A 27,687-nucleotide genomic window follows, 5' to 3' on the forward strand; every position below is an offset into this window, starting at 1 on the left:
ACCTTTCTGAATGTCACACAGCATTTTCAGAATGTCCACTGACGTCTTCGCTACAGACATTCTCCAGGCCTTGTCCTAAGGGGAAGAAATGCAAAATGAGATCTACCTCCTTTAAGCAACCACTTTTGTACAAATACAGACAAGAAAATAAAAACCACACAACCAAGGGGAAAAAACCAAAATGCCTTTTTTTTTTTTTTTTTTTTTTTTTTTTAGACAGGCAGAGTTAGACAGTGAGAGAGAGAGAGAGAGAGGTCTTCCTTTTTCCGTTGGTTCATCCCCCAAATGGCCGCCACAGCTGGCGCGCTTCGTCGATCTGAAGCCAGGAGCCAGGTGCTTCCACCTGGTCTCCCGTGCACCTGGGCCATCCTCCACTGTACTCCCAGGCCACATCAGACAGCTGGACTGGAAGAGGAGCAACAGGGACAGAATCTGGCGCCCCAACCAAGATTAGAACCCGGGGTGCCAGCGCCGCAGGCGGATTAGTCAAGTGAGCCCTGGCACCGGCCCAAAATGCCTTTTTTATAAAAAATAAAATAAAATAAAAAAAACTGACTTATTTGAAAGGCATACAACAGAGAGAGGGGGCAGGGGAAAGGAAATATTTCATTTCTGTTTCACTCTCCAAATGCCCCTAACAGCGGTATTGGGCCAGGCAGAAACCAGGAGCCTAGAACTCTGTCCTGGTCTCTGGCATGGTGGCATGGTGGCAGGGGCCAAAGCAGTTGGCCATCTTCCACTGCCCTCCCAGGTGCATTAGCAGAAAGCTAGATTGGAAGCACAGCAGCTGGGACTCAAACAGCACTCTGATATGGATGTCAACATTACAAGTGTGGGCTTAATCCACTATACCACAACCTCCTAAAAATGCTTTAAAAAATGAGTGGTCCATGTGAGAAGGAGTTGGGTAGCTGAAAAATGGGTCATAAATGAGTCTTAGGCTAAATATGAAAAACACCAGTGTGGATTTTTGGATGTGTAATTTAGAAATATCATAAAATATGCAAACGTTTCAAGTAACTCTTCAACTGCACTATAATAAACTCCTACTCCTTTTTAAAATTTATTTATTATTTGAAAATATCTGGAAAAGTTCCAAGGAAAAGTTAAAAAGAAGTAAGTTAAGAAGAAGTCTAATACATAGCTTAGAGAAAATCTAATAATCACTATCTTTCAATGCTTACTAAAAAAAGTATTTTAAAAAGAAAGAAAAAAGAGAAGTTTTAAAAGACATCGAGCATGCAACATGCTTTCTAAATGGCTAACCCATAAAAATACTCAAATATACACGACAGGAGCAGTGCAAGATGCTAGTTAAGAAGCAGACTGGGCCAGCACCATGGCTCACTAGGCTAATCCTCCGCCTGCAGTGCCAGTACTCTGGGTTCTAGTCCCGGTGGGGCGCTGTTCTGACCTGGTTGCTCCTCTTCCAGTCCAGCTCTCTGCTGTGGCCTGGGAAGGCAGTGGAGGATGGCCCAAGTGCTTGGGCCCTGCACCTGCATGAGAGACCAGGAGGAAGCACCTGGCTCCTGGCTTCGGGTTGGCACAGTGCGCCGGCTGTGGCGGTCATTTGGGGGGTGAACCAATGGAAAAAGGAAGACCTTTCTTTCTGTCTCTCTCTCTATGTCTTATTCTGCCTGTCCAAAAAAAAAAAGAAAAAGGAAAAGGAAGCAGACTATTGGGGGTCACCATGTGGCATAGCATGAAACCATCACCTGTGATGTCCACATCCCATGTGGGCACTGGTTTAAGTCCCAGCTGCTCCACTTCTTATCCAGCTCCCTGCTAATGCAACTGGGAAAGCAGCAGAAGATGGCCTAAGTGCTTGGACAACTGAATCCATGTGGGAGACCCAGAAGAAGCTACTCACTTTGGTCTGGCCCAACCTTGGCCATCAATAGATGGAAGATCTTTCTTTGCCTCTCCCTCTCTCTGTAACTCTACCTTTCAAACAAATAAAATAAATCTTAAAAAAGGAGAGCTGCAGCAGCAGCAGCACTCTTGGGAGTAGGTGTTTGCCTAGCAGTTAAGAAGTGTACACCAGGGCCAGTGTTGCAGCACAGCGGGTTACACGGCTGCCTGGGAGGCCAGCATCCCATATCAGAGCACCAGTTTGAGTCCCAACTACTCCACTTCTGATCCAGCTCTCTGCTAATGTGCCTGGGAAAGCAACAGAGGATGGCACCCTGTCACCCACATGGGAGACTCAGATGGAGTTCCAGGCTCCTTGCTTCAGTGTGGCCTAGTCCTGGCTGTTGCAATCATTTGGGGAGTTAAACAGGAGACGGAAGATATCTGTCCATCCTTCTCTCTCTGTAACTTTGCCTTTCAAATTAAAACATCTTTAAAACAAAAACAAAAACCAGTAAACTAGCTGTCTTGAAATCATTTCTAAGTTTCAATGCATTGAGATTATTTGGAAACACATTGGCTCTGTGTGCAACATGATTTTTTTTTTAATTTTTTATTTATTTATTTTTGACAGGCAGAGTGGACAGTGAGAGAGAGAGACAGAGAGAAAGGTCTTCCTTTGCCGTTGGTTCACCCTCCAATGGCCGCCACGGCCGGCGCACCACGCTGATCCGATGGCAGGAGCCAGGTGCTTTTCCTGGTCTCCCATGGGGTGCAGGGCCCAAGTACTTGGGCCATCCTCCACTGCACTCCCGGGCCACAGCAGAGAGCTGGCCTGGAAGAGGGGCAACCGGGACAGAATCCAGTGCCCCGACCGGGACTAGAACCCAGTGTGCCGGCGCCGCAAGGTGGAGGATTAGCCTAGTGAGCCACGGCGCCTGCTCAACATGATTATTTTTAACAAGACACTGTTGCAAGACATTATGTACAACAGCTATAGCAATAAATCCTTCTAATCTGCAGACAGTGGGTCATTCACTGTTGGTCTGCAGCAACTGCTCCAAGGCAGCCATATTTGGTTTCTTCCTGTGGAGTAAAATCACACAGCAATGTGTACTCTAGCAGGGAGAAAGTAGATCTTATCTGAAAGTCTTTTTCCATCTTACTGAGTAATCCATAAAAACTGGGCTAACTCACATTTTATTTGGTGAAACTCTCACCTCTTGGGAATGATCCGGTTCTTCTTGCAATGCCAGCCGAGCCCATACGATGACTCTCTCAGCAGTTTTCTCTGCTTCGGCAGGCGGCAAAGACCTCAACAGAAGGAGGCAGTCTTCACCCTAAAAAAAATGTTGGAAAGGAAGTAAAGACAGCTGGGACCTGCAACAGGACAGTTTGGACTCAACCTCTTTCTTTTCTATTTAAAGATGAAAAGGCATCATTTTGGAAAAGATTATGATTTGATATTTTTAAAATCTGAAAATTCCATTTTGACAAAAGCAAACAATAAAATAAAGTTTAAATGTAACCCTAGGTACTGAAGATTAGCTATGTCTTAGGCACACCTACTGTTATAAAGCTATATATAAGGAAAGACTCTTGAGGCTGACATGGTGACAGAGCAGCAGGTTAAGCTGCCACCTGCAACAATGGCATCCCATATGGGTGCCAGTTTGAGTCCCAGCTGCTCCACTTCTCATCCAGCTCCCTGTTAATATGTCTGGGAAAGTGCTTGGACCCCTGTACCCACATGGGAGACCTGGAAGAAGCACCTGACCCCTGGCTTCAGTTGGGCCCAGCCCTGGCTGCTGCAGCCATGTGGGGAGTGAACCAGCAGACGTAAGATCTCTCTCTCTCTCTGTAACTCTCTTAAAATAATTTTTTTTTAAAGAAGACCCTTAACAGTACCATAAAGGGGGCAGGTATTAGGCACAGTGGTTAAGATGCTGCGTAGGATGCTTGCATCCCATACTGGAGCCTGATTCGAGTCCCAGCTCCTCTGCTTCCGATCAGGCATCTTGTCAATGCACACTCTGGGAGTGCCTGGGCGCTTGCCACCACATAGGAGACTCAGAGTGAGTCCCAGACTTCTGGTTTCAGACTGGCCCAGCCCCAGCTGTTCTGGGTATTTGGGGAGTAAACCAGTAGATGGAAGATCTGTCTGTCTCTGTGCTTCTCAAATTGAAAATAAATACAGGGGCCGGTGCTGTGCCACAGTGGGTTAACGCCCTGGCCTGAAGCGCTGGCATCCCATATGGGCACCAGTTTGAGACCCAGCTGCTCCACTTCTGATCCAGCTCTCTGCTATGGCCTAAGAAAGCAGTAGAAGATGGCCCAAGTCCTTGGGCCCCTGCACCTGTATGGGAGACCCAGAAGAAGCTCCAGGCTTTGGATCGGTGCAGCTCTGGCTGTTGTGTCCATCTGGGGAGAGAACGAGCGATGGAAGACCTCTCTCTCTGTCTCTACCCCTCTGTAACCCTGTATTTCCAATAAATAAAATAAATCTTTTTAAAAAAAAACATACATACATACATACATACATACATACCTGTTCTCTATCAATCAGGTCAATAATTTTAAGACTGTAGATTTCATCATCAGACAACCTATATCCTTGGGCCACCTTTAATGCATCGTCCAAAGAAGATGGAACATCTTGTTTGAGAATGTATCTGACCACCCTCTGAAACAGAGACACAAAAATTTCCACGTCAGGAAATCTCAGAGAATCTAGAAATCATTTCTTTTAAGAGAGTGGATAGCTACAAAATTTAAATAATGAAGCAAAAGACCCAATTGTGTGAAAAATTACAGGATGATTTCTATCCTGAATCTCATGACGTCTTGCCCTTCTCTTTCAGCTTTTTTATTTACTATCTGTTGTCCTTAACATTCATAAGCAACTGAACACCCTACTACACTGTATATAACAAGAGAAAGGCATGGGAGAACACAGCTCTATTAACCTCTCAACACAGAAGATCCCGAACTTCCCACAACGTCCTAGAAACAGCCTGGAGGACACGGACTGTGGAAGTGTGCTCACCATCACCTCGTTGTTTAGGAGGTTCACCTCCCTTATTCCATAGCCGCGTAAAAGGTTTTTCATCTCCATCAGCTTGTAGCTCTCCTGTAGTAACTTGACTCTGAAAGCAAGTATTGATATTAATATAGATTTCCCTGTTTACGGAAGGCCGTGGGACACAGTCCATGACATAAATGCCTAACAGAATGTCATCTCAGAACGTGTGTGCAGTGCACAAACAGCTCTCTGGTGGATGACTCTTACTTGGGATGGTCCATCTCTAGATGCTCTTTCACCAGCTGCTCCACAGCTGCACTCCATGGAACCACGGCTGCATACATGATCTTAAGCACAGCATCAAATATGAGCTACAAAGAGAAGCACACACGGACAACAACCAGAAATCAGAGGTACACTTCATGTACATTACTGGCATTGCCATTCAGCAAAGGTACAACACCAACCACACTGTAGTCACCTTCTGGCCACAAAAGCACATATTTCGTCCAATTGTCACACACACAAAAACTATCTGAGGAACAGGCGTTGTGGTACAGGAGGTTAAGTCACTGCTAGGGAGGCCTACGTCCTAATTCAGAATGCCTGGTTCAAGTCCCATTTACTCAGTATTTCTGAGGTTCCTGCCACCCACATGGGAGGCCCAGATGGAGTCTGGCTCCTGGGTATTGCAGGCATTTGAGGAGTGAACCAATGGACAGATCTCTTTCTTTCTGTCTCAGTCTCTGTTTAAAATATGATTTTATTCATATTTTAGAATGATGACTACTAACAATGTAAAGCCAAAATAAAGGCCTATTAACAACATAAAAAAATATCCCCAGGCTTGTCTAAGCACAGAAGAAACTGAAGAGATGCATCCAGTTTTCCGAGGAGGTCCTCCTGAGGTGAGAACGAGAAAACTTTTACTCTACTTCTCATAATTAGAGAAAACAGAATTACAGGTGGTTTCTTTACTTCTCCCTGTACTTCACAAGCTCTCCTAACACAAATGTGCTGCTTTATGATCTGAAGAAAAGCTTTAAGACAGCTCCCGTATTCCCAAGGAAAACCCAGATGGTCCCCGTACGTACGTCTGTGTCAGACAAACACCCAATCACTGCCATGGCTTTCGCCTCCCATGCTGTTTCAAAAAGTGACGTGGACTTTGAGCTACATCTCTTCAGTAAATCCTAAGAGACAAACATACATGTTTTTTAAAAAATTAAAAACTCACTAAAAAAAGTAAACACATACAGATAGCAACAAACAAACTTTAAGTAAAAATAAACAAAAAACAAAAATCTTATTCTAATCAGTCATGAATGTTGAACAATAGCCAAAAAATACAAAACTGCCAAAATTTTAACTGTCAGTTGATAAGGCACATCAAAGAAAGAAACATTCTTGGGGTCCGCACTGTGGTGTAGCAGTTAAAGTCACCATCTGCAGTGCCGGTATCCATATGGGCGTCGGTTTGATTCCTGGCTGCTCCACTTCTGATCCCACCCATGTGGGAAACCCAGAAGAAGCTCCTGGCTCCTAGCTTTGGATTGGCCTAGCTCCAGACACTGTGGCCATTTCGGGAGTCAACCAGCAGAAGGAAGTCCTCTCTCTCTCTCTCTGTTTCTGCCTCTCTGTAACTCTACCTTTCGAATAAATAAATAAATCTTTAAAAAAAAAAAGAAGAAACATTCTTGAAGAACCTACAGATAAGATTATTGCAGCATGTTCATGTTTACAGAAAAATATTTGCTAACATTGAGCACAGGATACTACTATTTCACAATACTCTTTGGAGAAAGTCTTAATATTGAGTCCATTTGCTCAAGATCCTCAGTTAATAGCAGAATTAACCCACGCTCTTCATCAGTAGCATATGCTAAGTCCTAAGGGTAGACCATAATTCCCTTTCAGAGTTAAACTTTTTTTTTTTAATTTATTTATTTCAAAGTCATAGTTACGAGAGAGAGGGAGCTCAATTCCCAAATGGGAGCAATGACCAGGACTGGGCCAGGCTGAAGCCAGGAGCTAGGAGCTGCATCCAGGTCTCCCCCATGGGTGCAAGGGCCCAAGCAGTTGGGCCATCCTCTACTGCTTTCCCAGGTACATTAGCAGGGAATTGGATCAGAAGTGGAGCAGCCGGGACTAGCACCCATTACGCCACAGCGCCAGCCCAGGAGTTAAACATTTAACACAGGGAAATGCCGCAGCGATCCAAGACTAAAGCAAGAGCTAAAGAAAAAGTCACCTCTATGTACAGCAGGAGAAGTTCCTCCTCTTGCAAGTCGTGCTCTCTCATGTAAACCCGTATAAACTTCTCTAAGATGGATGGAATGAGTTCCGGGGCCAGCACTTTATCAAACATTCGGAACACTATGGTGGCTGCATTTTCCTGGATAATAGAAAAGACGAATGGCTTAAATAAAAACTCCAGCCACAACTGGATCCAATGAACATAATTCTGATGAACTTTTACCTTCTCAAAATCAGAAAGGGCCAATTTGCAGTTGTATTTCCTATGTAATGTGATCAACTCTCGTAAGTTATTGACCAAAGTCTGTAACTGACGCACCTCGTCTGTGTCCTGATAATCCTTCTAAAACAAAAAAGCGATAATCGTTAAGGATATGAAATAAGAGTGTGAGAAACAGAGTCAGGCTTATTGCAAATAAAAAAAGAAGTGACCATGGCTATGCACACTAAGAGGAAACCTGCAATTCTAAGGCAACTGATACTTCAAATTTTGTAGAACTTTAACTAAAGTTAACTGGTACAAACTAACATAGGTCAGAATCTCAAAGAATTTGTTTCCCTTAAAAAAAAAAAAAAAATAGAGGGGCAGGTGTTCAGCCTAATGGTTAAGACACCTACATCCTGCATCTCACACAGGAGTGCCTCTGTTCAGTGCTAGGCTGTGGGTCCTAACTCTAGTTTCCAATTAATGTGGACTCTGGGAGGCAGTGATAATAGCTAAATAATTGGGTTCTGCCACCCAACTGGACTGCATTCCCAGCTTCCAGCTTTGACCTATCTAGGCCCTGGCCATTGTGGCTTTTGAGGAGTAAAGCAACAAATAGAGTTCCCTCTCAATCTGTCATTCTCTCTGCCTCTGAAGTAAATTTAATTTAGTAGAAAAATAATATTGATAGTACTTTGTCAAAGCCCAAATATACTCAGGTACAGAATTATCAGACAATCCTCATGCCTCACCTATATACTAGAAACAGAACTTTTGAAACTGATGAAAGACAAAGTCTTTTTTTTTTTTGACAGGCAGAGTGGATAGAGAGAGAGACAGAGAGAAAGGTCTTCCTTTTGCCGTTGGTTCACCCTCCAATGGCCGCCACGGCTGGCGCGCTGTGGCCGGCACACCGCGCTGATCCGAAGGCAGGAGCCAGGTGCTTCTCCTGGTCTCCCATGGGGTGCAGGGCCCAAGCACTTGGGCCATCCTCCACTGCCTTCCCAGGCCACAGCAGAGAGTTGGCCTGGAAGAGGGGCAACTGGGAAAGAATCCATCGACCTGACCAGGACTAGAACCTGTTGTGCCGGTGATGCTAGGTGGAGGATTAGCCTATTGAGCCGCGGCGCTGGCCGAAAGACAAAGTCTTGTTACATAGCAATAGGAAAAAGCTCTGATATGGAAAAATATAGAAATAATCGATCAATAGACCACCTGAACCCTACACAATCACAAGCCACATATTGACAGTGTGGTCAACGATGGACTACATATGACAGCTGAACAATCTATAATGGAGCTGAAAAACCCCTATGGCCCAGTGAGGTCACAGCTGTCACAAGGTCATAGCTCAACTTATTACTCACATGTTTGTGGCAATGCAGGTGTGTAAACAAACTTATAGCACATCAGCACATATTATCTACAGTATATAAAACTTGATAATGGACAACTGTGTCACTGGTTTATGTGTGGCCTAGACTATACTTTTGTCATTATGTCAGAGTATACTCCTACTTATAACAAAGCTTTACTGTCAGTGTGCTGTCTTATGCCAGCAGCTGCTGCACACATCTGCTTACCAGGTGTCTTGATAGTGCAATTTTCTTATGCCTGACTTAATCTCATGTTATTTTGTCCATCAAGACCCAAAGAGCAAGAGAATATACCATATATAAATACCCTATAGCCTAGATGTACAGTAGGCCATGCCACCTAGGTTTGTGGAAGTATAATCAATGTCTGCATGATAAAGATCACTTAATGATGCATTTCTCAGAACATGTCCCTGTCATTAAGCAACCCAGATTATATTAATTCACTACCTAAATTAAGCACTCCCAACAAACTATTTATAAAACAAAAGAATTATATATGTTTTTCAATATAATAAATGTTTTCTAGTTTACAGAAACCTGAAGGGGAGAAGAAATGAACTTAAGAAATGTAGAGGGCCTGGTGCTGTGGCATAGTGGGTTAAGCTGCCATCTGCAGTGCCAGCATCCCATTGGGTTCCAGTTCGAGTCCTGGCTACTCCACTTGTGATATAGATCCCTGTTAATGCGCATAGGAAAGCAATGGAGGATGGTCCAAGTATTCAGGCCACTGCATCCACAAGGGAGACCCGGATGAAACTCCAGGTTCCTGGCTTTGGAATGACCAAGCCATAGCTGTTGCAGCCATGTGGAGAATAAACCAGCGGAAGATCTCTCTCTCTCTCTTCTGTCTCTCCCTCTCTCAGAATTTTTGTAATTTGACTTAAAAAAAATAAAATAAAATGAGGGGCATGTGCTGTGGCACAGTGTGCTGAGCCACTGCTTGGACCACCTGCATCCTATTTAAAGCGCCTGTTCAGGTCCTGGATGGTTCAAGGGAGGATAATGCCTTAAAACAGGGTGAAGCTGTAACAGAAATGTCAGAAAAGTAAAAATGAGCATATTTTCCTTTTTGTGGATTTGAAAAATATACCACAAAAGACAGGAATATAAAAATTTGAAAAATTTGAAAATTTAGGAAGTGGACATATTTCTAGATACTTTCTCTAAGTACAAGTAGACAAACTTTGACATAAATGAACTATTTAATTATGAGAAAACTCACTATACCGTACCAAGGAAATCCAATGCCAAGATGATGCTAGTCCCAACTCTTCTGTTTTGTCTGTGGTGAAAAATACCTCTGCCAGTTGAAGTCCATTTTCTGGCCAGTTTGCCTTTAAAAAATATCATACATAATTAAAAACAATGTTTTACGCAATTGAGAGAATGTAAAATGGCTTTTTCATGTTAATTACATTGGTATTACCTTATCAGTTAATTCAAGGTTCCTGGCTGCTTGCTCCAACCATTTTGCAAGAATTTTCTGAAATAGATTAATTGTTTAAAAATAAAACTGTAGATGGAGAATCATTGAAATAACCAACTCTGAGTGTCTTTTAAAACAGACAATTAAAACAACTAACTGTTGTTAGCGCAACTTAATCTTTAAGGCTGTAATGTAGAAAATAAAACTGAATCAAGAAGTACAGAGGGGAACTAACCTGTCCCGCAGGCACAGTCCTTCTCACAAATGGGATCACGTCATTTTTAAGCCATGGACAAAGCTTCTGCAGACAGACTGGTGTAGGAATGGAGTTGAGCAAGTTCTCAAGCATTTTCACATCAAACCGGTCTTCAAAGTTGGCCTACATTACACAGTGAGTGAGAAGTTAAGATTTATCCAACACATTTAAACTGACGGCCTCCCAAAAGACAAAGACTTCTTACATCAGGAAGTCACTGCAAGGAGTATCCTTCTGATTTAATAAAGCGCACATAACGGTGACTCACCTCATATAAAGGGTTTGAGGTGAGAGACACAAATTCCATGAAATATCATGGAAGTGAGTGCCGAACAATAAAGTATGAAACACAGGAACCAGCAGAGATGATATTCTATGGAAAATGTAACTGGAAGATGACAGAATAAATCTAACATACAATGTATCCACTAACAGCATCACACCAGGACACAACTGTGCCAGCATCAGCTAACTTTAAGGAAACCTAGGTGAGTAATGTTAATAGCCAATCCACACTGCAGTAAGAGCATCCTCTCCACCAGTCCTACTGAAAATCCATCAATAAGTCATGTAGTAAACTGTTGCCTGTTTAGCTAAGATTAGGAGCTAAACAATGATGACACAAAATATAGTTCTATGGCATCTTTGCAGTACTTCCTCTGTTTTAGTATCATCAAAGGAAAACTTATGTTGGGACAGATCACATCTTATCAATATCAAACAGTCTGGAAACACTCTATTGACAATCAGCTTGACAGGCCTCAATACCGATTCAGTCACTTCTGACAGGCGCTAGAAAGCCATTAAGAAAAAAAAGCAAAAAGTATTACCCGGTGTCGAAGCCAGAGATACTGCGCACAAACAAGGTTTCCTTCTCTTAGTTGTAAAAAAATATCTTTAAGATCATCTTCATTATTCAGAAACTCAATCCAAGAATTACCACTAAGGAGTCAGAAGAAAAAATAAGTAGCTTTTTAAAAACTGATGTTATACTTTACAAGTAGACATCATTATGCATTTTAGCTATTTCTTCTCATAAAATTAAACAAAATAGTTCCAAAGATTACACAATGCAAAGGCAGTGTCCTTCTTATCCCAGACTTAGAACTCTTGTCTTCTTCCTCAGAGGCCATTAAGTCTTCTTCAATCACTGTCAAACAACCACTTAAATTTTTTTTTTAATTTGAGAGAGAGAACAGGAGCAAGCTCTCATCCCAAATGACTGCCAACAGGTGGGGCTGGGCCAGGCCAAATTCAAAAGCTGGGAACTTTAATCCAGGTCTCCCATATAGGTGGCAGGAACCAGCTCACTTGAACCATCACAGCTGCCTCCCAGGGCGTGTGTGAGCAGCAAGATGGAACTGAGAGCAGAGATGGGAACTAAACCCAGACAAACCAATATGTAATGTGGACGTCTTAACCAATAGGTCAAATGCCCACCTCTTAGTACCATCAGTTCTGAATAAAGCTTAGAAATAAATGACTATCCCTTAAAATGACAAAAAGATGGGGACAGCACTGTGGCACAGTGGGTTAAACCATGGCTTGCAGTGCTGGCATCCCATGTGGATGCCAATTTGAGTCCTGGTTGCTCCACTTCTGATCCAGCTCCCTGATACACCTGGGAAAACAGTGGAAGATAGCCCAAGTGCTTGGGCCCCTATACCCACGTGGAAGACTCAGAAGGAGCTCCTGGCTTCGGCCTGGCCTAGTCCTAGTTATTGAAGCCGTTTGGGTAGTGAACTAGTGGACAAAAGAGCTCTCTCTCCTCAATCTGTAATTCTGCCTTTCAAATAAATAAGTAAATCTTTTTAAAAAAAGACAAAAAGATAAACAGAACTCTCAAAAGTTCGTATCATTGTTACATGATAAAGCAAAAGAAACATTTCTGTTAAAGTCAGAAACAAAAGAAGGATGTCTGTTATCACCACTATTTAATAATATTTCTATGGAGCTGGTTTTGTGGCAGTGGGTTAAGATGCTGCTTTCGATGCCAGCATACCATGTGGAAGTCCTTATTCAAGTCCTGGCTAATTCCTCTTCCGTGCCAGAGAAGCTAATGTGTCAGGGAACACAGTGGAAAATAGCCCAAGTGATTGGGCTCCTGCCACCGATGTTGGGAGACAAGGATGGAGTCCCTGGCTCCTGGCTTCAGCCTGGCCCAGCCCAGGTTATTGTGACCACTTGGGGAACGAACCAGTGGATAGAAGACCTCACTCTTTTCTCCCCCTCCCCCCTTCTCTCTGATGCTCTGCCTTTCAAATAAATAAATAGTAAAAAAAAAAAAGAAAAAAAAAAAAAAACGAATTCTAGGAGTACCAGCCAATGAAAGTAGGCAAGGAAAATGCAAAATCAGAACTGATTTATCATTATATGAATATATAATTATATACCTGAAACAAACAAGACAAAGTGGAATATTACTACAGACAGCAAAGAAATTCAATAAGGTAGCTAGCTTCAAATTTTAAAAACTCAATACCTCTCTATACCCTTTAGAAAATATGATGCTAAAAAAGAACTTAGTAAGTTCTCTTAGCCTTAGAGACCACTCAGGACCATTGGAGAAAGAGAACAGAAGGAGTAGAAAGGAACATGTTAGCCTACGTGGGAAGAGTCAACATATCAGATATTGGTTTCCCAGCTCATTCCCCTCCCACACCAAAATAAACATTTAGAAAAAGAAAACCATAAAAACAGGTTATCTTTAAACTGGACAAGCTGGTTCTGATTCTAAATGTCATGCAGAAAAATAAACTTGAGAGAACAGTCCCTGAAACAAGAAAAATATGGTAGAGCCTGCCCAAGACAGGAGGTCCTTTTGGAGCTACATTAACTAAAACAATTTGCTATTGTTGAATGAACGGGAGGTGAATGAGATCAACTAAACAGAATTAAAGTCCAGAGATAGATTTAAATACATCAGCGATTTTTAGGATATGGTAAATGTTACCATTTTAATTATTTTTAAAAGGCTTATTTTATTTAGAGACAGTTACAGGAGAGAGACAAAGAGAGGAAGAGACAGAGATCTTTTTTTATTTGACAGAGTTAGACAGTGAGAGAGAGAGAGAGAGAGAGAAAGGTCTTTCTTCCTTTGGTTCACCCCTCAAATGGCCGCCACGGCCTGGAGCTACGCCGATCCCAAGGCAGGAGCCAGGTGCCTCCTCCCGGTCTCCCATGCAGGTGCAGGGGCCCAAGCACTTGGGCCATCCTCCACTGCCTTCCCAGGCCACAGCAGAGAGCTGGACTGGAAGAGGAGCAGCTGGGACTAGAACCCGGCGCCCATATGGGATGCCGGCGCCGCAGGCGGAGGATTAACCAAGTGGACACTTGGGATGCCTGCGCCCCATAGTGTAGTGCCTCTTTTCAGTACCAGCCCCTCTGTTTCCAATCCAGCTTCTTGCTAGTATGTATCCTAGAAGGCAGCAGGTGAGGGCTCAAGTACTTGGATCCCAGCAATTCAGACTGGAGACAGAATTGCCTCCTGGACTCCTGACTTCAGCCTGGCCCAGGCCTGGCTGTTGAGGACATTTTGGGGTGAACTAGAGCATGGAAGATCTCTGTCTCTCTGCCTTTCACATAAAGTGAAAACTAACTAAATGAAAAGTTTTTTTAAAAAGAAGATGTATCAGAGTATGAGTAATGGTGTAAAGATTTGTGTAAAAGAAACAAGAAGGTTGTCCAGCCAATTTTTTGTTCACAAAGAGAGTATTTTCTATCATTCAGTCCCTGGGCCCCCAAATCCATAAATTCACCTAAAATGAACAGAGTTTTCTGTGACATTCTAAATTTATGGCTAACTCATAATCTAAAAATTAAAAATGAAATGCACAAACTTGAATTTTTCTGGTCCAAATGCTCCGTAAAATGTAGTCAGTTTTGCATGAGCCCTGAGTACCTACAAAAAAGAACTGGATCATCTAAATGTTATATGCATTAACATCAAAATAAAAACACCAAAAGTCAGGCATTCCATGTCAGAAAGCTTACATAGTCTCCTCTTATTCCAGATTGCTATCAGTTTCCATAAATGTGACTATCTTTGTTTAACACATATAAAATAGAATAGTAAAAGTATTTCCAATCATATTCAATTACAAAGACATATGGACTTTAACTAAAGGCACCATTCAAAATTACTTTTGCCACTGATTTATAAGTGTTCCTCTGATAAAACTTAGCTGGACTAAACCAAACATTGACTGTAAGAATTTAAGGGGCTGGCACTATGGCACAGTGGGTTAATGCCCTGGCCTGAAGCGCCACCATCCCATATGGGCACTGGTTCGAGACCCGGCTGCTCCGCTACCCATCCAGCTCTATGCTATGGCCTGGGAAAGCAGTAGAAGATGGTTCAAGTCCTTGGGCCCCTGCACCCACGTGGGAGACCCAGAAGAAGCTCTTGGCTCCTGGCTTCAGACTAGCCCAGCTCCGTCTGTTGCAGCCAATTGAGGAGTGAACCAGCGGATCGAAGACCTCTCTCGCTCTGCCTCCCCTCTCTCTTTGTGTAACTCTGACTTTCAAATAAATAAATAAATCTAAAAAAAAAAAAAAAAAGAATGTAAATATATATGTGCTCATTTTCATGCACACATGTATTCTGGCATCATCAAAAAAATTGTTACGGTTTACAATGGGCTGACTAACAGAGACTACAATGCAAATTGCTTCTAGGAACTATATTCTTTGACTTTAAAATGACCCTATATGGTAAATACTATCAACAATCCCATTTTTCAGATAAGGAAATTGAGGTATAAAAATGATAACATGCTCTTGAAAAACAAATATATCTTGAACAGAAAAACCACATCATGAAGGTACATTCACCATCTAATTAATATATGAATCTAATGTAATTACCTCTATCAAGCCATCAGAATAGACAGAAACAGTTTTATCCTCCTTCTTCAAAAGCTAAGGATGATCAATAAGAAATAGTTAGAATATCATCTATATTAGGCTTTTCATAAAAGATAGATCTTCTGTCAATAATAGATCTTAGAAAACAAATTCCACTTAAATCTAAAATGAACAGTATATAAATACATTAAAATACATTTTAAATAACAAAAATAAATTTTTTAAAAAATGGAAAAAAAGGGCTGGCACTGTGGCACAGCAAGTAAAGCCGCTGCCTGCAATGCCAGCATCCCATATGGGCGCCGGTTCAAGTCCTGGCTGCTCTACTTCCCATCCAGCTCTCTTCTGTGGCCTGGGAAAGCAGTGGAAGATGGCCCAAGTCCTTGGGTCCCTGTACCCTCGCGGGAGACCCAGAAGAAGCTCCTGGCTCCTGGCTTTGTATCAGCATAGCTCCAGCCATTGCAGCCATCTGGGGAGTGAACCAGCAGATGGAGACCTCTAACTCTGCCTTTCAAAGAAATAAATAAATCTTTAAAAAAGAAACAAAAGGGCCAGCGCCACAGCTCACTAGGCTAATCCTCCACCTGCGGTACCGGCACCTCGGGTTCTAGTCCCGGTTGGGGAACCGGTTCTGCCCTGGTGGCTCCTCTTCCAGTCCAGCTCTCTGCTGTGGCCTGGGAGTGCAGTGGAGGATGGCCCAAGTGCTTGGGCCCTGAACCAACATGGGAGACCAGGAGGAAGCACCTGGCTCCTGGCTCCTGGCTCCTGATCGGTGCAGCGCCAGCCGTAGCGGCCATTTGGGGGGTGAACCAACGGAAGACCTTTCTTTTTTTTTTTTTTTTGGACTGGCAGAGTGGATAGTGAGAGAGAGAGACAGAGAGAAAGGTCTTCCTTTGCCGTTGGTTCACCCTCCAATGACCGCCACGGCTGGTGGGCTGCGGCCGGCACACCGCGCTGATCCGATGGCAGGAGCCAGGTGCTTCTCCTGGTCTCCCATGGGGTGCAGGGCCCAAGCACTTGGGCCATCCTCCACTGCACTCCCGGGCCACAGCAGAGAGCTGCCCTGGAAGAGGGGCAACCGGGACAGAATCCGGCGCCCCGACAGGGACTAGAACCCGGTGTGCTGGTGCTGGTGCTGCTAGGTGGAGGATTAGCCTATTGAGCCGTGGCGCCAGCCCGGAAGACCTTTCTTTCTGTCTCTCTCTCACTGTCTAACTCTGCCTGCCAAAAAAAAAAAAAAAAAGAAGAAGAAGAAGAAGAAGAAAAAAAAAAGAAACAAAAAAGAAAAAGAAAACAACCTATAACATTTTGTCCATATGTTATACCTTGATTTTAGGAAATATATCTAGTTATTGCACTTATTGTTCACTGAAAAAAAAATCTATTACAAAAAAGGCATTATCACAATAGCAAAAAAATGTTTATTACAAAGGTCTGCAAGAGAAAAATTAATTTAAAAATTATTTCTTCTGTGCAAGACAAATATGTAGAAACATAAAATCTTAACTTCCACTCATGCTCATTAGGATGGTTACTATCAAAAGAACAGAAGACAGCAAGTAATGGTCAAGGATGTAGAGAAATCAGAATTCTTATGCATTGAGTGCATTTATGTGATTCATCAACAAATTAAACACAGAATTGCCATATGATCCAGTAATTCCACTTCTGTATATACACTCAAAAGAACTGAAAGCAAGGACTCCAGGAGATATCTGTACAACCATTTTCAGAGCATCACCCACAATAACCAACATGCAGAGGCAACCCACGTGCCCATCAGTGGACGAATGGATCTGTCGCTTGTGGTAGTAGACATATGACGCAACATCACTCAGCCTCAGAATGGAAGGAGGTTCTGACAGACACCACTATGCTGATGAACCCTGAGACAGTCCCAACAAGACAAACACTGCGCGATTCCACCCAAAGGAGATATTTAAAACGGTGGTTGCCAGGGGCTGCTGAAGAGGAAAACAGGAAGTTGTTCAGTAGGTACCAAGTTTCAGTTCTACAAGATGAGTTCTGGAGATGGAGCTCATGGTGGCACAACATCATGAATGCATTTAATTCTACTAAACCTAAAAATGGCTAAGATGATAAAGTTTATATTACATGTGTTTTAATATAATAAAAATTTATTTTCTATCATCAACTGATAGATGGAGAAACAAAATGTAATCTATTCTATTATGAAGTATTTTGGCAAAAAAAAGAAATATGGCGCTGATATATAACTCAAAATGAAATGGATAAATCCTGACATTTAATCGAAGAGAAATATACCAGATACAACGGACAAAAATCATATGATATCACTGATTTAAAATGTCCAGCATAGGCAGATCCACAAAGACAGGACGCAGAACAGTGGTCACATGAGGCTGGTACTAGGGGAAAATGTGGAGTAACCATTAATGGGGTCTGGGTGGCTTCCTGGGAAAAAGTTCTACACACTTGATCTTAGCCAAAAGGCCGAGAAGCGATGACAAAGTTCTAAAATTGATTGTAGTAATGGTGGCACAAATTGGTGAATACACTAAAAATCACCGAACTGTTCATTTTAATTGAGTGGACTGTATGGTGAATACATTTTCTAGATAAAGTTGTTACTAAAAGTTTTTCTTAATGGTACACACAGAGAAGAAAATCAAAATGTATTTGAGATGGCAGCATTATGAGTGATTAAAGCAGATTCTCCATAAAAAGAAACAAGCAAAAACAAAACTTACCCTGGTTTTGGCATAATTGAGCATTTCCTGGGTTGTTTCATATGTAATCCACTGAGCCTTCAAGCAGTAATTAACCACAAATTCATCGTCCTGTTTTACAAATGTCAGATATAGTGAGGCAATCTAATCTTGATCAACACAGCAATCTTAATATTGCAGTAAGCAACAAGGGAAACATACCTGGATTTTATGTAGGTTTTCCTTAGCTTCGTCTACTAGCTTTTGCCATCTGATCTGCTCACTGGTGTCCACAGAACTCAAAGCAAGTTTCTCCAATATATCATTAGATTTCACCTTGTAAACAAGCTGTAATATAATCATGCCAAATGAAGCAAATTTAAGTATGATATGCAAGTATGAATTATTTTCATAAAAAGCTACATGAGGGGCCAGTGCCACGTCTCAATAGGCTAATCCTCTGCCTGCGGCGCCAGCACACCGGGTTCTAGTCCCAGTTGCCCCTCTTCCAGGCCAGCTCTCTGCTGTGGCCCAGGAGTGCAGTGGAGGATGGCCCAAGTCCTTGGGTCCTGCACCTGCATGGGAGACCAGGAGAAGCACCTGGCTCCTGGCTTCAGATCAGTGCGATGCGCCGGCCGCAGCGCGGCAGCCACTGGCGGGTGAACCAACGGCAAAAAAGGAAGACCTTTCTCTCTGTCTCTCTCTCTCACTGTCCACTCTGCATCAAAAAAAAAAAAAAAAAAAAAAAGAAGCTATATGAGGGGCCAGTGGTGTGGTGCAGCAGGTAGAGCTGCTGCCTGTAGTGCCAGCATCCCACATGGGCACGGTTTCTGGTCCCGGCTGCTCCACTTCCCATCCAGCTCTCTGCTATGGCCTGGGAAAGCACTAGAAGATGGCCCCGGTCCTTGGACCCTGCACCCACATGGGCGACCACTCAGAACAGACTCCTGGCTCCTGATTGGCACAGCTCCAGCAGTTGCGGCCATCTAAGGAGTGAGCCACTGGATGGAAGACTTCTCTCTCTCTGCCTCTCTATAATTCTTTCAAATAAATAAAACAATCATTAAAAAAAAAAAAAAAACTGTTATGGAAAAAGGCCCAGGAATAACTTTTTAAATTTTATTTATTTATTTATTTATTTGAAAGGCAGTTAGAGAGGCAGAGGCAGAGAGAAGGGGAGTTTTCCATCCACAGATTCACTCCCCAAATAGCCAAAATGGCCAGAACTGAGCCAATCCGGAGCCAGGAGCCAGGAGCTTCTTCTGAGTCTCCCCCACAGGTGCAGGGGCCCAAGAACTTGGCCCATCTTCCACTGCTTTTCCAAGTGAATTAACAGACAGCTGGGTCAGAAGTGGAGCAGCCAGGACTCAAACTGGCAACCATATGGGATACTGGCCACTGCAGATACACCACATGACGGCCCCAGGAACAACTTTTAAAGAAGGCAATGCTCAGTATCAGAAAGGTAATTTAGATGATTAAGAATTATGGAAAGGAGCCGACACTGGTCCAGCCATTGCAGTCATTTCGGGAGTGGGCCAGCAAATGGAAGATCTCTCCCTGTCTCTCCCTCTCTCTGTAACTGTCTTTAAGATACATAAATAAATCTTTCAAAAAAAAAGTTACAGAAACCCTTCCTTTTGAGTCTTTACTAATGTGTCTAGCAATGTATCAAGAGATTTACATGACCTAAGATAAATAACTTAAGTATCCATCAATGGATGAATGGATAAGGAAAATAGGCTACACACTCACAAAATAATACTCTACAGATGTTAAAAAGAAGATAATTCTGTCATTTGAAACAACATGGGAAAACCTAGAGGACATAATGCTAAGTGAAAAACAAACCCAGAAAGACAAATACGGAGGCCGGCGCCGTGGCTCACTAGGCTAATCGTCCACCTAGCAGCGCCGGCACACCGGGTTCTAGTCCCTGTCGGGGCGCCGGATTCTTTCCCGGTTGCCCCTCTTCCAGGCCAGCTCTCTGCTGTGGCCCGGGAGTGCAGTGGAGGATGGCCCAAGTGCTTGGGCCCTGCACCCCATGGGAGACCAGGAGAAGTACCTGGCTCCTGCCATCGGATCAGCGCGGTGCCTCGGCCGCAGCGCGCCAGCCATTGGAGGGTGAACCAACGGCAAAGGAAGACCTTTCTCTCTGTCTCTCTCTCTCACTGTCCACTCTGCCTGTCAAAAAATCATTAAATGGTAAGTAGGTGAAGCAACAAACATGCTAAATTAGCTTAAATGAATCCTTACATAATGTAAACATATATCGAGAGATCTTAGTGTATCTCATAAATACATTTATCAGCATTAAAAAACGAGTTTTGGGGTGGGCTTTCAGACAACTGTTAAGACCCTGCTTGTGATACCTGGGTACCACACTGTAGTTCTGGGTTTGATCCTTGGCTCTGGCTACTGATGTCAGTTTCCTGCAAATGCAGACACTGGGAGACAGCAGTGATGGCTCAAGTAATGGGCCTCCTGCCTTCCACGTGAAAGATCTGAACTAAGTTTACGGCTCCCAGTTTCAGCTCCTTGATCACTGCGAGCATTTGAGAAGTGAACCAACAGATGGGAGCTCACTCTCTTTCTCTTGGACTCCTAAAGAGCTTTATAAGAATTATCACATTTAATTTTCATATAAATGTATTAAGCAAACATTGAGACCTCATCATACCTTGGAGGGGCTAAGAATGGATATTTTCATTTCACAAACAAGAAAACTGAGACCTATGATGCACTAAGTAATATGTCTGAAATTAAGTAGTCCAAAAATGATGGAGCTGGTTTTAAGAAGCAACCACACAACTAACATTTAATGTACAGTTTTCTTGAGCTTTTTCAGGGGCTAGAGTTAGAAATACACTGAATTTCAGGTTGCTGTTCCTAAATAAGCACTGAAAGGGGCTCACTGGACTTGAAAGCTAAAAAATGCTAACACATAATGCTTCTCATTTCTTTCACAGATTTGCTCATTTTTACTATTTCTTTGCTTTTTAGTTTTCATTTACTTAACAGGCAGAGAGATAATCAAACCATTCACTCGGTTTACTCCCTGAATGCCTGTAACAGCCAGGGCTGGGCCAGGGTGAATCCAGGAGCCGGGAATTCAATCTGAGTCTCCCACATGGGTGGTGGGGACACAGGTAATTCAGACTTCACCCTCCAGAGTGTGATCAGCATGAAGGTGGAATCAGAAGCAGAGGCAGATCTCAACTCAGATGTGGGATGCAAACATCCCAAGTGGTACCTGACTGTTGCACCAAACACCCACCCCTACTCACTGCTAGAAAATTAGATACAGTGATTCCCCGCCAAAACGCCCAGTCTCTGCCCTCCTCCAAAGTACATCGTGCTCCTCCTGCTAACCACAAACATCCATTATTCTGCTCTTGGTAGTCATGATTTCACTAATTTCTTTATCCCTTTACTCATATCTTTATTTAAAAAAAAATTATTTATTTTCATTTTATTTGAAAAGCAGAGAGACAGAGACTTTCCATCCACTGGTTCACTCCACAAATGCCCACAATAACTGGGGCTGTGGCAGGCTAAACCAGAAAGCCCAGAACTCCATCTAAGTCACACACGTGGATGACAGAGACCCAGGTACTTGAACCATCACATGCTGCCTCCCAGGGTGTGCATTAGCAGGAAACTGGATTGGAAGTGGAGGAGCCAGGGCCTGAATCAGGCACTCTGGATGTGAGTGATACTGCAGGCATCCCCGAGCAGTACCTTTTTTTTTTTTTTAATTTAATTTAATTTTTTGACAGGCAGAGTTGACAGTGAAAAGAGAGAGAGACAGAGAGAAAGGTCTTCCTTTTGCAGTTGGTTCACACTTTAATGGCCGCCACAGCCGGCGCGCTGCGGCCGGTGCATCGCACTGATCCAAAGCCAGGAGCCAGGTGCTTCTCCTGGTCTCCCATGTGGGTGAAGGGCCCACGCACTGGGGCCATCCACCACTGCACTCCCGGGCCACAGCAGAGAGCTGGCCTGGAAGAGGGGCAACCAGGACAGAATCTGCCGCCCCGACCGGGACTAGAACCTAGTGTGCCGGCGCTGCTAAGTGGAGGATTAGCCTATTGAGCCACGGCACCGGCCTCCAAGCAGTATCTTAATCACAGCACCAAATGCCTGCCTCTGCCCATATAAGCTTCTAAACCATAATCAGAATTGTTCTCCATGTATTGACACTGTGTATTTTTAAAACAACAAACACTTGGGTACCTATCATTCATTTGATAAATATTAGTGTTCATTAATCAACTATAATCAGGTTTTCTCTTTCCTAGCTTCCAAGGAAATTGACTTTACAAGGGATTCAATGTCCTCCTAATTGCCAAAACCACCAGACATCTTTCAAATTTTATACTTGATCCACTCTGTAATGTGTGAAACAACTGATCACTCTCTCCTAAACTTACAGCTTCCTTCCTTCCTTGGCATTTGTAGCCACATATATTTTTGGTTTTCCTACTTTCTTTCTTCCCCAGTATGTGGACAGCGCTTTCCCCTCCATCTCCTGTATGCTAGTGCCCCTGGATCTCATCTGCAGATGTCTTTGCATCCTATACACTCTCTCAGTACTGTCTGAGAGACAATTATCACTATTATCCCTCTGGTGTTACCTTCTTCAGGGTCAGCTTAGGTCACCTCCACCTTCCTACCAGACAACCCTGTTTTCCCAGATTCCTCACATCCAGTGTTCATAAAGCAGAACTCTTCATCTCGTAGCCCTAATCTGCTCTTCCGCACATACTGTTCATCTTAAGTGATGACGTCACCACCCAGCATGAATACCGAGCTGCAGTCCTGCTCATGAACCCCAAGACCTCTGTGCCTCCCCCATATTCGATAGCTAAGTCCTGCTGTTTCTGCTGCCTGCACATCTCTCTCATCAGCCACTCTCTCCAGGACATCTCTCTCCACATCACAGCATGGGTTTAGGTCTCCCATAGAAACCTGCTTATTCTAACATTCGTACCTCTTGATTTATCCCTTTCCATCTGTCCGAAACGACAGCCTACATAAGACTCTCCCTGCTTAGACTGTCAGTGGCTCCCTACCTCCAGTGAACATCCTCTCAAACATCTGTGACATGAATGGGGCCTCCAGGCCCCCAGCAACATGAATGAGTACCTCAACGTCAAGTCCAAACTGAAGGGCAAAACTCTCAGCTTCAGCAAATCTGTGCTTGTGAAGTAAACGACTCAGTCTGGCAAGTTGGAAAACAAATTTCGTTAATGTTGAATAATTGGGAAATTAAAATGTTTTGTTAACAGGGAAGCCTTAAGAGAAAATGAAAACTTACCTGTTCTCTGGTAAAGCTTCTGTGAGATACCTGAGGACTAAAACAGATACAGAGCCTTCAGGTAGCCTGAAAAAAAAAGACCTCACTGTAAGAGCATGTATCATTTTACACCAATAAGTAAATTTTAAAAACGCATCTGATAAAACAAAACAACCTACTCTGGATCATTTTTGCAAATTCCTTCTAGCAGGTATATGGTATCCTACAATAATAACAAAAACACGATTAACATTCAAATATAACAGGAATGTTTTTTAAAATTACTATAGAAACAACTGCTTCAGGGGGCGGCAGATTTTGTCCCGGTTGCCCCTCTTCCAGGTCAGCTCTCTGCTGTGGCCAGGGAGTGCAGTGGAGGATGGCCCAAGTGCTTGGGCCCTGCACCCCACGGGAGACCAGGAGAAGTACCTGGCTCCTGCCATCGGATCAGCACAGTGCACCGGCCGCGGCAGCCATTGGAGGATGAACCAACAGCAAAGGAAGACCTTTCCCTCTGTCTCTCTCTCTCTCTCACTGTTCACTCTGCCTGTCAAAAAGTTAAAAAAAAAAAAAAAAAAAGACAAAAAAAGGCTGAGGAGCTACTCTACAAAGACAGCGCTGTGGCCATGATAACCAAATACAACAAGTGATGGGCAATGGGCTCTTGGATAAGGAAAAAATATACAGCTTTAAAGTAATTGGCATAATTGGTAAAATGTAAAAGGCACATTTCATTATAGTAGTGTGAGAACAATAGATTTTCTTAGTGCAATAACTGTACTACAGAAAAACACTCTTATTCTTGGCAGTTACCTACTGAAAAGAGCGTATAGAGGTGACAGGTCATGATGTCTACAAGCAATTTCCCAATGATTAGGAAAAACATTGCTTATGTATGTAAAGCAGAAATGAAACAAATGTGATTAGACTTTTAAGAATACAATTTAAAAAAAAGCAATAACCTCCAAATTAATTTTCATCTATTTCTTGAGAGGATACAAGAAAGATAAATAAAAAGACATCTGACATTTCATTGAACTAATTTGCTTTTTTCTTTTTATACAAAGACTGACCTTGGGCAAGGTAAGTGTATTTGAGGACGTCTGAGAATAATAGTTATAAACTTGAGCTCTGTCCATGCCTTTCACTAGATTTCACTCATGTTTAACTCGATTATTAAGAATTTTCTAAAAGTTATAAAGTAAGTTAAAATATGCATAAACTTACTGTGCTAATCCCTGTTTGAACCAAAGAAGAAACACTGGATACTTCCAAAGAATACAGAATTTCCATTGTGGGTAATGAATAAACCATGAGACTTTTCATCTAAGAATAACAGTACAGCAATTAATTTAGATCAACATAAGCTTACAAAAACAAACAAAACAGCACATATTAAAGCACATGCTACAAAGCTAAAAATGAAACAAAACAAAAACAGGGGGCTGGCGCTGTAGTGTAGCGGGTTAAGCCGCCACCTGCAGTGCTGGCACCCCACATGGGCGCCAGTACAAGCCCCAGTTCCTCCACTTCCAATCCAGCTCTCTGCCATGGCCTGGGAAGGCAATAGAAGGTGGCCCAAGTTCTTGGGCCCCTGCACCCGCATGGGAGACCCAGAAGGAGCTCCCAGCTCCTGGCCCGGGATCAGCACAACTCCAGTCATTGCAGCCATCTGGGGAGTGAACCAGTGGATGGAAGACCTCTCTCTGTCTCTACCTCTCTCTGTAACTCTGCCTGTCAAATAAACAAATCTTTTAAAAAAAATTAAGTTCTATGTTTTTCAATTCTGTAGAGTAAAAATCCATAAAAATCTGAAATCCACTCTAAGATATCTAAGGTGAATTTAAGTCTTCAGTGCCAGAACTATTTAAGAACCACTCTAATAAACACTTTCTTATAGTCACTTTAAAAATTTATTTGAGAGGCAGAGACACAAAGAGAGCTCCCATTCACTGGTCAACTCCCCAACTGCCAACAGCTGGGGCTGGGGAAGGGTACAACCAGGAACTGGGACCAACAGGTCTCCCAACTGGGTGGCAGGGACCCAACTACTTGAGCCATTATCTGCTGTCTCCCAAGAAGCTGTAATCAGAAGTGGAATCTGGACTTGAACCCAAGCACTCTGATAAGGAACGCAGGTTTTCCACTCGGTGTCTTACTAACGCCCAACACCTACCCCTTTTATGGACATTTTTGACTCCTACAATGCCACGTTTAAAATCTAGCGCTGAGGGGCCAGTATTGTGGCATAGTGGATTACAGGTCACTGCCTGTGGGGGCCAGCATCCCACATGCCAGTTTGAGGACCTGCTGCTCCACTTCCAATTCAGCTTCCTGCTAATGCACCTGGGAAAGCAGCAGAATACAGTCCAAGTCTTTGGGCTCCTATACCCATGTGGAAGACCCAGATGAAGCTACTGGCTCCTGGCTTCTACCTGGCCCAGCCCCGGTGGTTGCAGCCATCTGGGGAGAGAACCAGTGGATGGAAGATTTCTTTCTCTCTTTGTAACTTGACTTTCAAATAAGCAAAACAAATCTTAAAAAAAAAAAGTGGGCTCTGGCCATTGCGGCCATTTGGGGATTGAACCAACAGAAGGAAGACTTTCTCTCTGTCTCTCTCACTGTCTATAACTCTATCTGTCAAATTAAAAAAAAAAAGTGTAGTTGAGACTTATTTCTGCTATAAAAAATGGTAAAAAAGAGTACTATAGAGTTATTTCTGATTTGTCTAGAATCTTGTGAACTGAGAATATGCTACGAGCACTAAGCATCTACTTCTGTATTAAAACACTTTCTAACACACAATGTGGACAAGCATGCAAAGTGTTCTCCAATACCTCCTTATTAGTTGTACTTGTCAGAGCTACTAACTTGAGGTTTGTGATGCCTTGCCTAAAAGAGAAAAAAGGACTTAAGTTAATCAAACGAATTTTGCCCACCGTGATACAAGCTGAGTTTAAGGTGATATTCTTGCACAGAATTTGAATAGCGTTTACATAGAAGATAATGGACTCTATTTCTGCAAGTTCATGGCCCAGACTGACACTCTCTTTACAATACAATCACTTGGAGAGAGTACTGCTGTCAATTTGTCTCCAGTGAATTTGGCAACTGACAAATAGGTCTTTGCTCTGTCACACTGTTCCACGATGTAGTTTAGAACGTAAAACATAACAAATGATGACCCAAACAAAACCAGACAAGAAGCCCAGTGCTAGAAGGCAAATGACGACCAGCAGAAGGTGGAACGCACCATGTTACTGAGGAAGGAGTGTCTGCTTCAGTGGTAAGAAGAAAATCCTCTATGTGAAGAGAGGGCCAGTTCCAAACGGGAGTAAGGGTGAAACTATCCCATAAACTCAGCACGTGCTGCAACAGAGATATCTCCTTTACTGGTCTATTACAAGTTTATATTGCAGGATGCATTTTTCATATTTATACTGAAATAAAGCACAGTACCCAAGACAGTGGTAATCTTTCTAAGTTTGCTAATAAGTTTGTTAAACACAGTATCAAGTGGAAACACAGAAGCAGAAAAATCAGAAACATACATCAGTATCAAGGACAAAGAGTAGATTGTCTATCAGCTGGAATTTCTCGGCACCTACAAAAGAGAAATGAAGATGTGTAAGGATTTTATTTCAGTGTTACATAGGGTCATATTTAAAAAGTAAACTAACATATTTGTACAACGGCAGGACTACATTTAAATAAAAAGTTCCCATTTTCATTTATTCCTGCCTCAACTTTAAAGTGACCAATAAAATGTAAAACTCCCCAAAATGAGGAGTAACAGCTTCCAACATCTCCAGAACAAATTCAAGGGTATTTTGAAAAGTTCAGAGGCCAGGGTATTTGGCCTGCTAATATGGCTGGGCTCAATCCAGCTCTCAATTCCAGCTTCCTGCCAATGCAGATCCTGGGAGGTGGCAGGTGACAGCTTAAGTGATTCGATCTCTGACTCTTGGCTTCAGCCTGGCCCAGCCCCAGCTGTTGCGGGCATTTGCACAGTGAACCAGCAGATGGGAGACCTCTGTCTACCTCTCTCCACCTCTCAAATAAACTAACTAACTAAACAAATAATGACAACAATAAAGAGTGGTAGGGTAAAATGGCCCATATACCAGCCTAAACACACTGACATGGAAATGATAACTAATAATTACCATAATTAGTTTAGTTTTATTTTACCTTTAATAATCTCTGCATCTGTAAGGTTCTTAATGGTCATTCCTTTCTTGGAAGAATCTAGTTCCCATTTTGATAATGCACAATTACCAGTCCCCTACAAGAGTGATAACAACATCAAAACAGTTTGGTTTAGACCTGAATCTTCTCCAAAGCAGAAACATGTTAAATTACACATCACTAATTTGGAAATATTCTTACACATTTGAGCCCAACCAGCTTTTATCAACCAATTCCTCTCCTAGTTTCAGA

At 42.8% G+C, this 27,687-nt stretch overlaps 1 protein-coding gene across 3 annotated transcripts in view; it reads right to left on the bottom strand.

The window, feature by feature from the left end:
- Positions 1 to 27,687, bottom strand: part of KNTC1 (kinetochore associated 1) — a 93,481-nt gene that overhangs the window by 46,748 nt on the left and 19,046 nt on the right. For all 3 annotated transcript variants that reach the window (XM_008250528.4, XM_051837743.2, XM_008250529.4), the window contains 24 exons: positions 27,439 to 27,532; positions 26,799 to 26,851; positions 26,501 to 26,616; positions 26,085 to 26,139; positions 24,475 to 24,573; positions 23,427 to 23,470; positions 23,269 to 23,334; positions 23,097 to 23,172; positions 18,174 to 18,299; positions 17,994 to 18,083; positions 15,262 to 15,315; positions 14,235 to 14,296; positions 11,226 to 11,337; positions 10,375 to 10,518; positions 10,140 to 10,196; positions 9,946 to 10,047; positions 7,353 to 7,472; positions 7,125 to 7,268; positions 5,968 to 6,066; positions 5,141 to 5,244; positions 4,898 to 4,997; positions 4,400 to 4,534; positions 3,072 to 3,191; positions 3 to 75 (listed from right to left, as the gene is read on the bottom strand). In XM_008250528.4, the coding sequence (XP_008248750.2) occupies positions 3 to 75; positions 3,072 to 3,191; positions 4,400 to 4,534; positions 4,898 to 4,997; positions 5,141 to 5,244; positions 5,968 to 6,066; positions 7,125 to 7,268; positions 7,353 to 7,472; positions 9,946 to 10,047; positions 10,140 to 10,196; positions 10,375 to 10,518; positions 11,226 to 11,337; positions 14,235 to 14,296; positions 15,262 to 15,315; positions 17,994 to 18,083; positions 18,174 to 18,299; positions 23,097 to 23,172; positions 23,269 to 23,334; positions 23,427 to 23,470; positions 24,475 to 24,573; positions 26,085 to 26,139; positions 26,501 to 26,616; positions 26,799 to 26,851; positions 27,439 to 27,532 (2,245 nt within the window). The remainder of the gene's footprint in view (positions 1 to 2; positions 76 to 3,071; positions 3,192 to 4,399; positions 4,535 to 4,897; positions 4,998 to 5,140; positions 5,245 to 5,967; positions 6,067 to 7,124; positions 7,269 to 7,352; positions 7,473 to 9,945; positions 10,048 to 10,139; positions 10,197 to 10,374; positions 10,519 to 11,225; positions 11,338 to 14,234; positions 14,297 to 15,261; positions 15,316 to 17,993; positions 18,084 to 18,173; positions 18,300 to 23,096; positions 23,173 to 23,268; positions 23,335 to 23,426; positions 23,471 to 24,474; positions 24,574 to 26,084; positions 26,140 to 26,500; positions 26,617 to 26,798; positions 26,852 to 27,438; positions 27,533 to 27,687) is intronic.

The sequence above is a fragment of the Oryctolagus cuniculus genome, chromosome 21 (assembly GCF_964237555.1).
Source record: "Oryctolagus cuniculus chromosome 21, mOryCun1.1, whole genome shotgun sequence".
NCBI lineage: Eukaryota > Metazoa > Chordata > Mammalia > Lagomorpha > Leporidae > Oryctolagus > Oryctolagus cuniculus.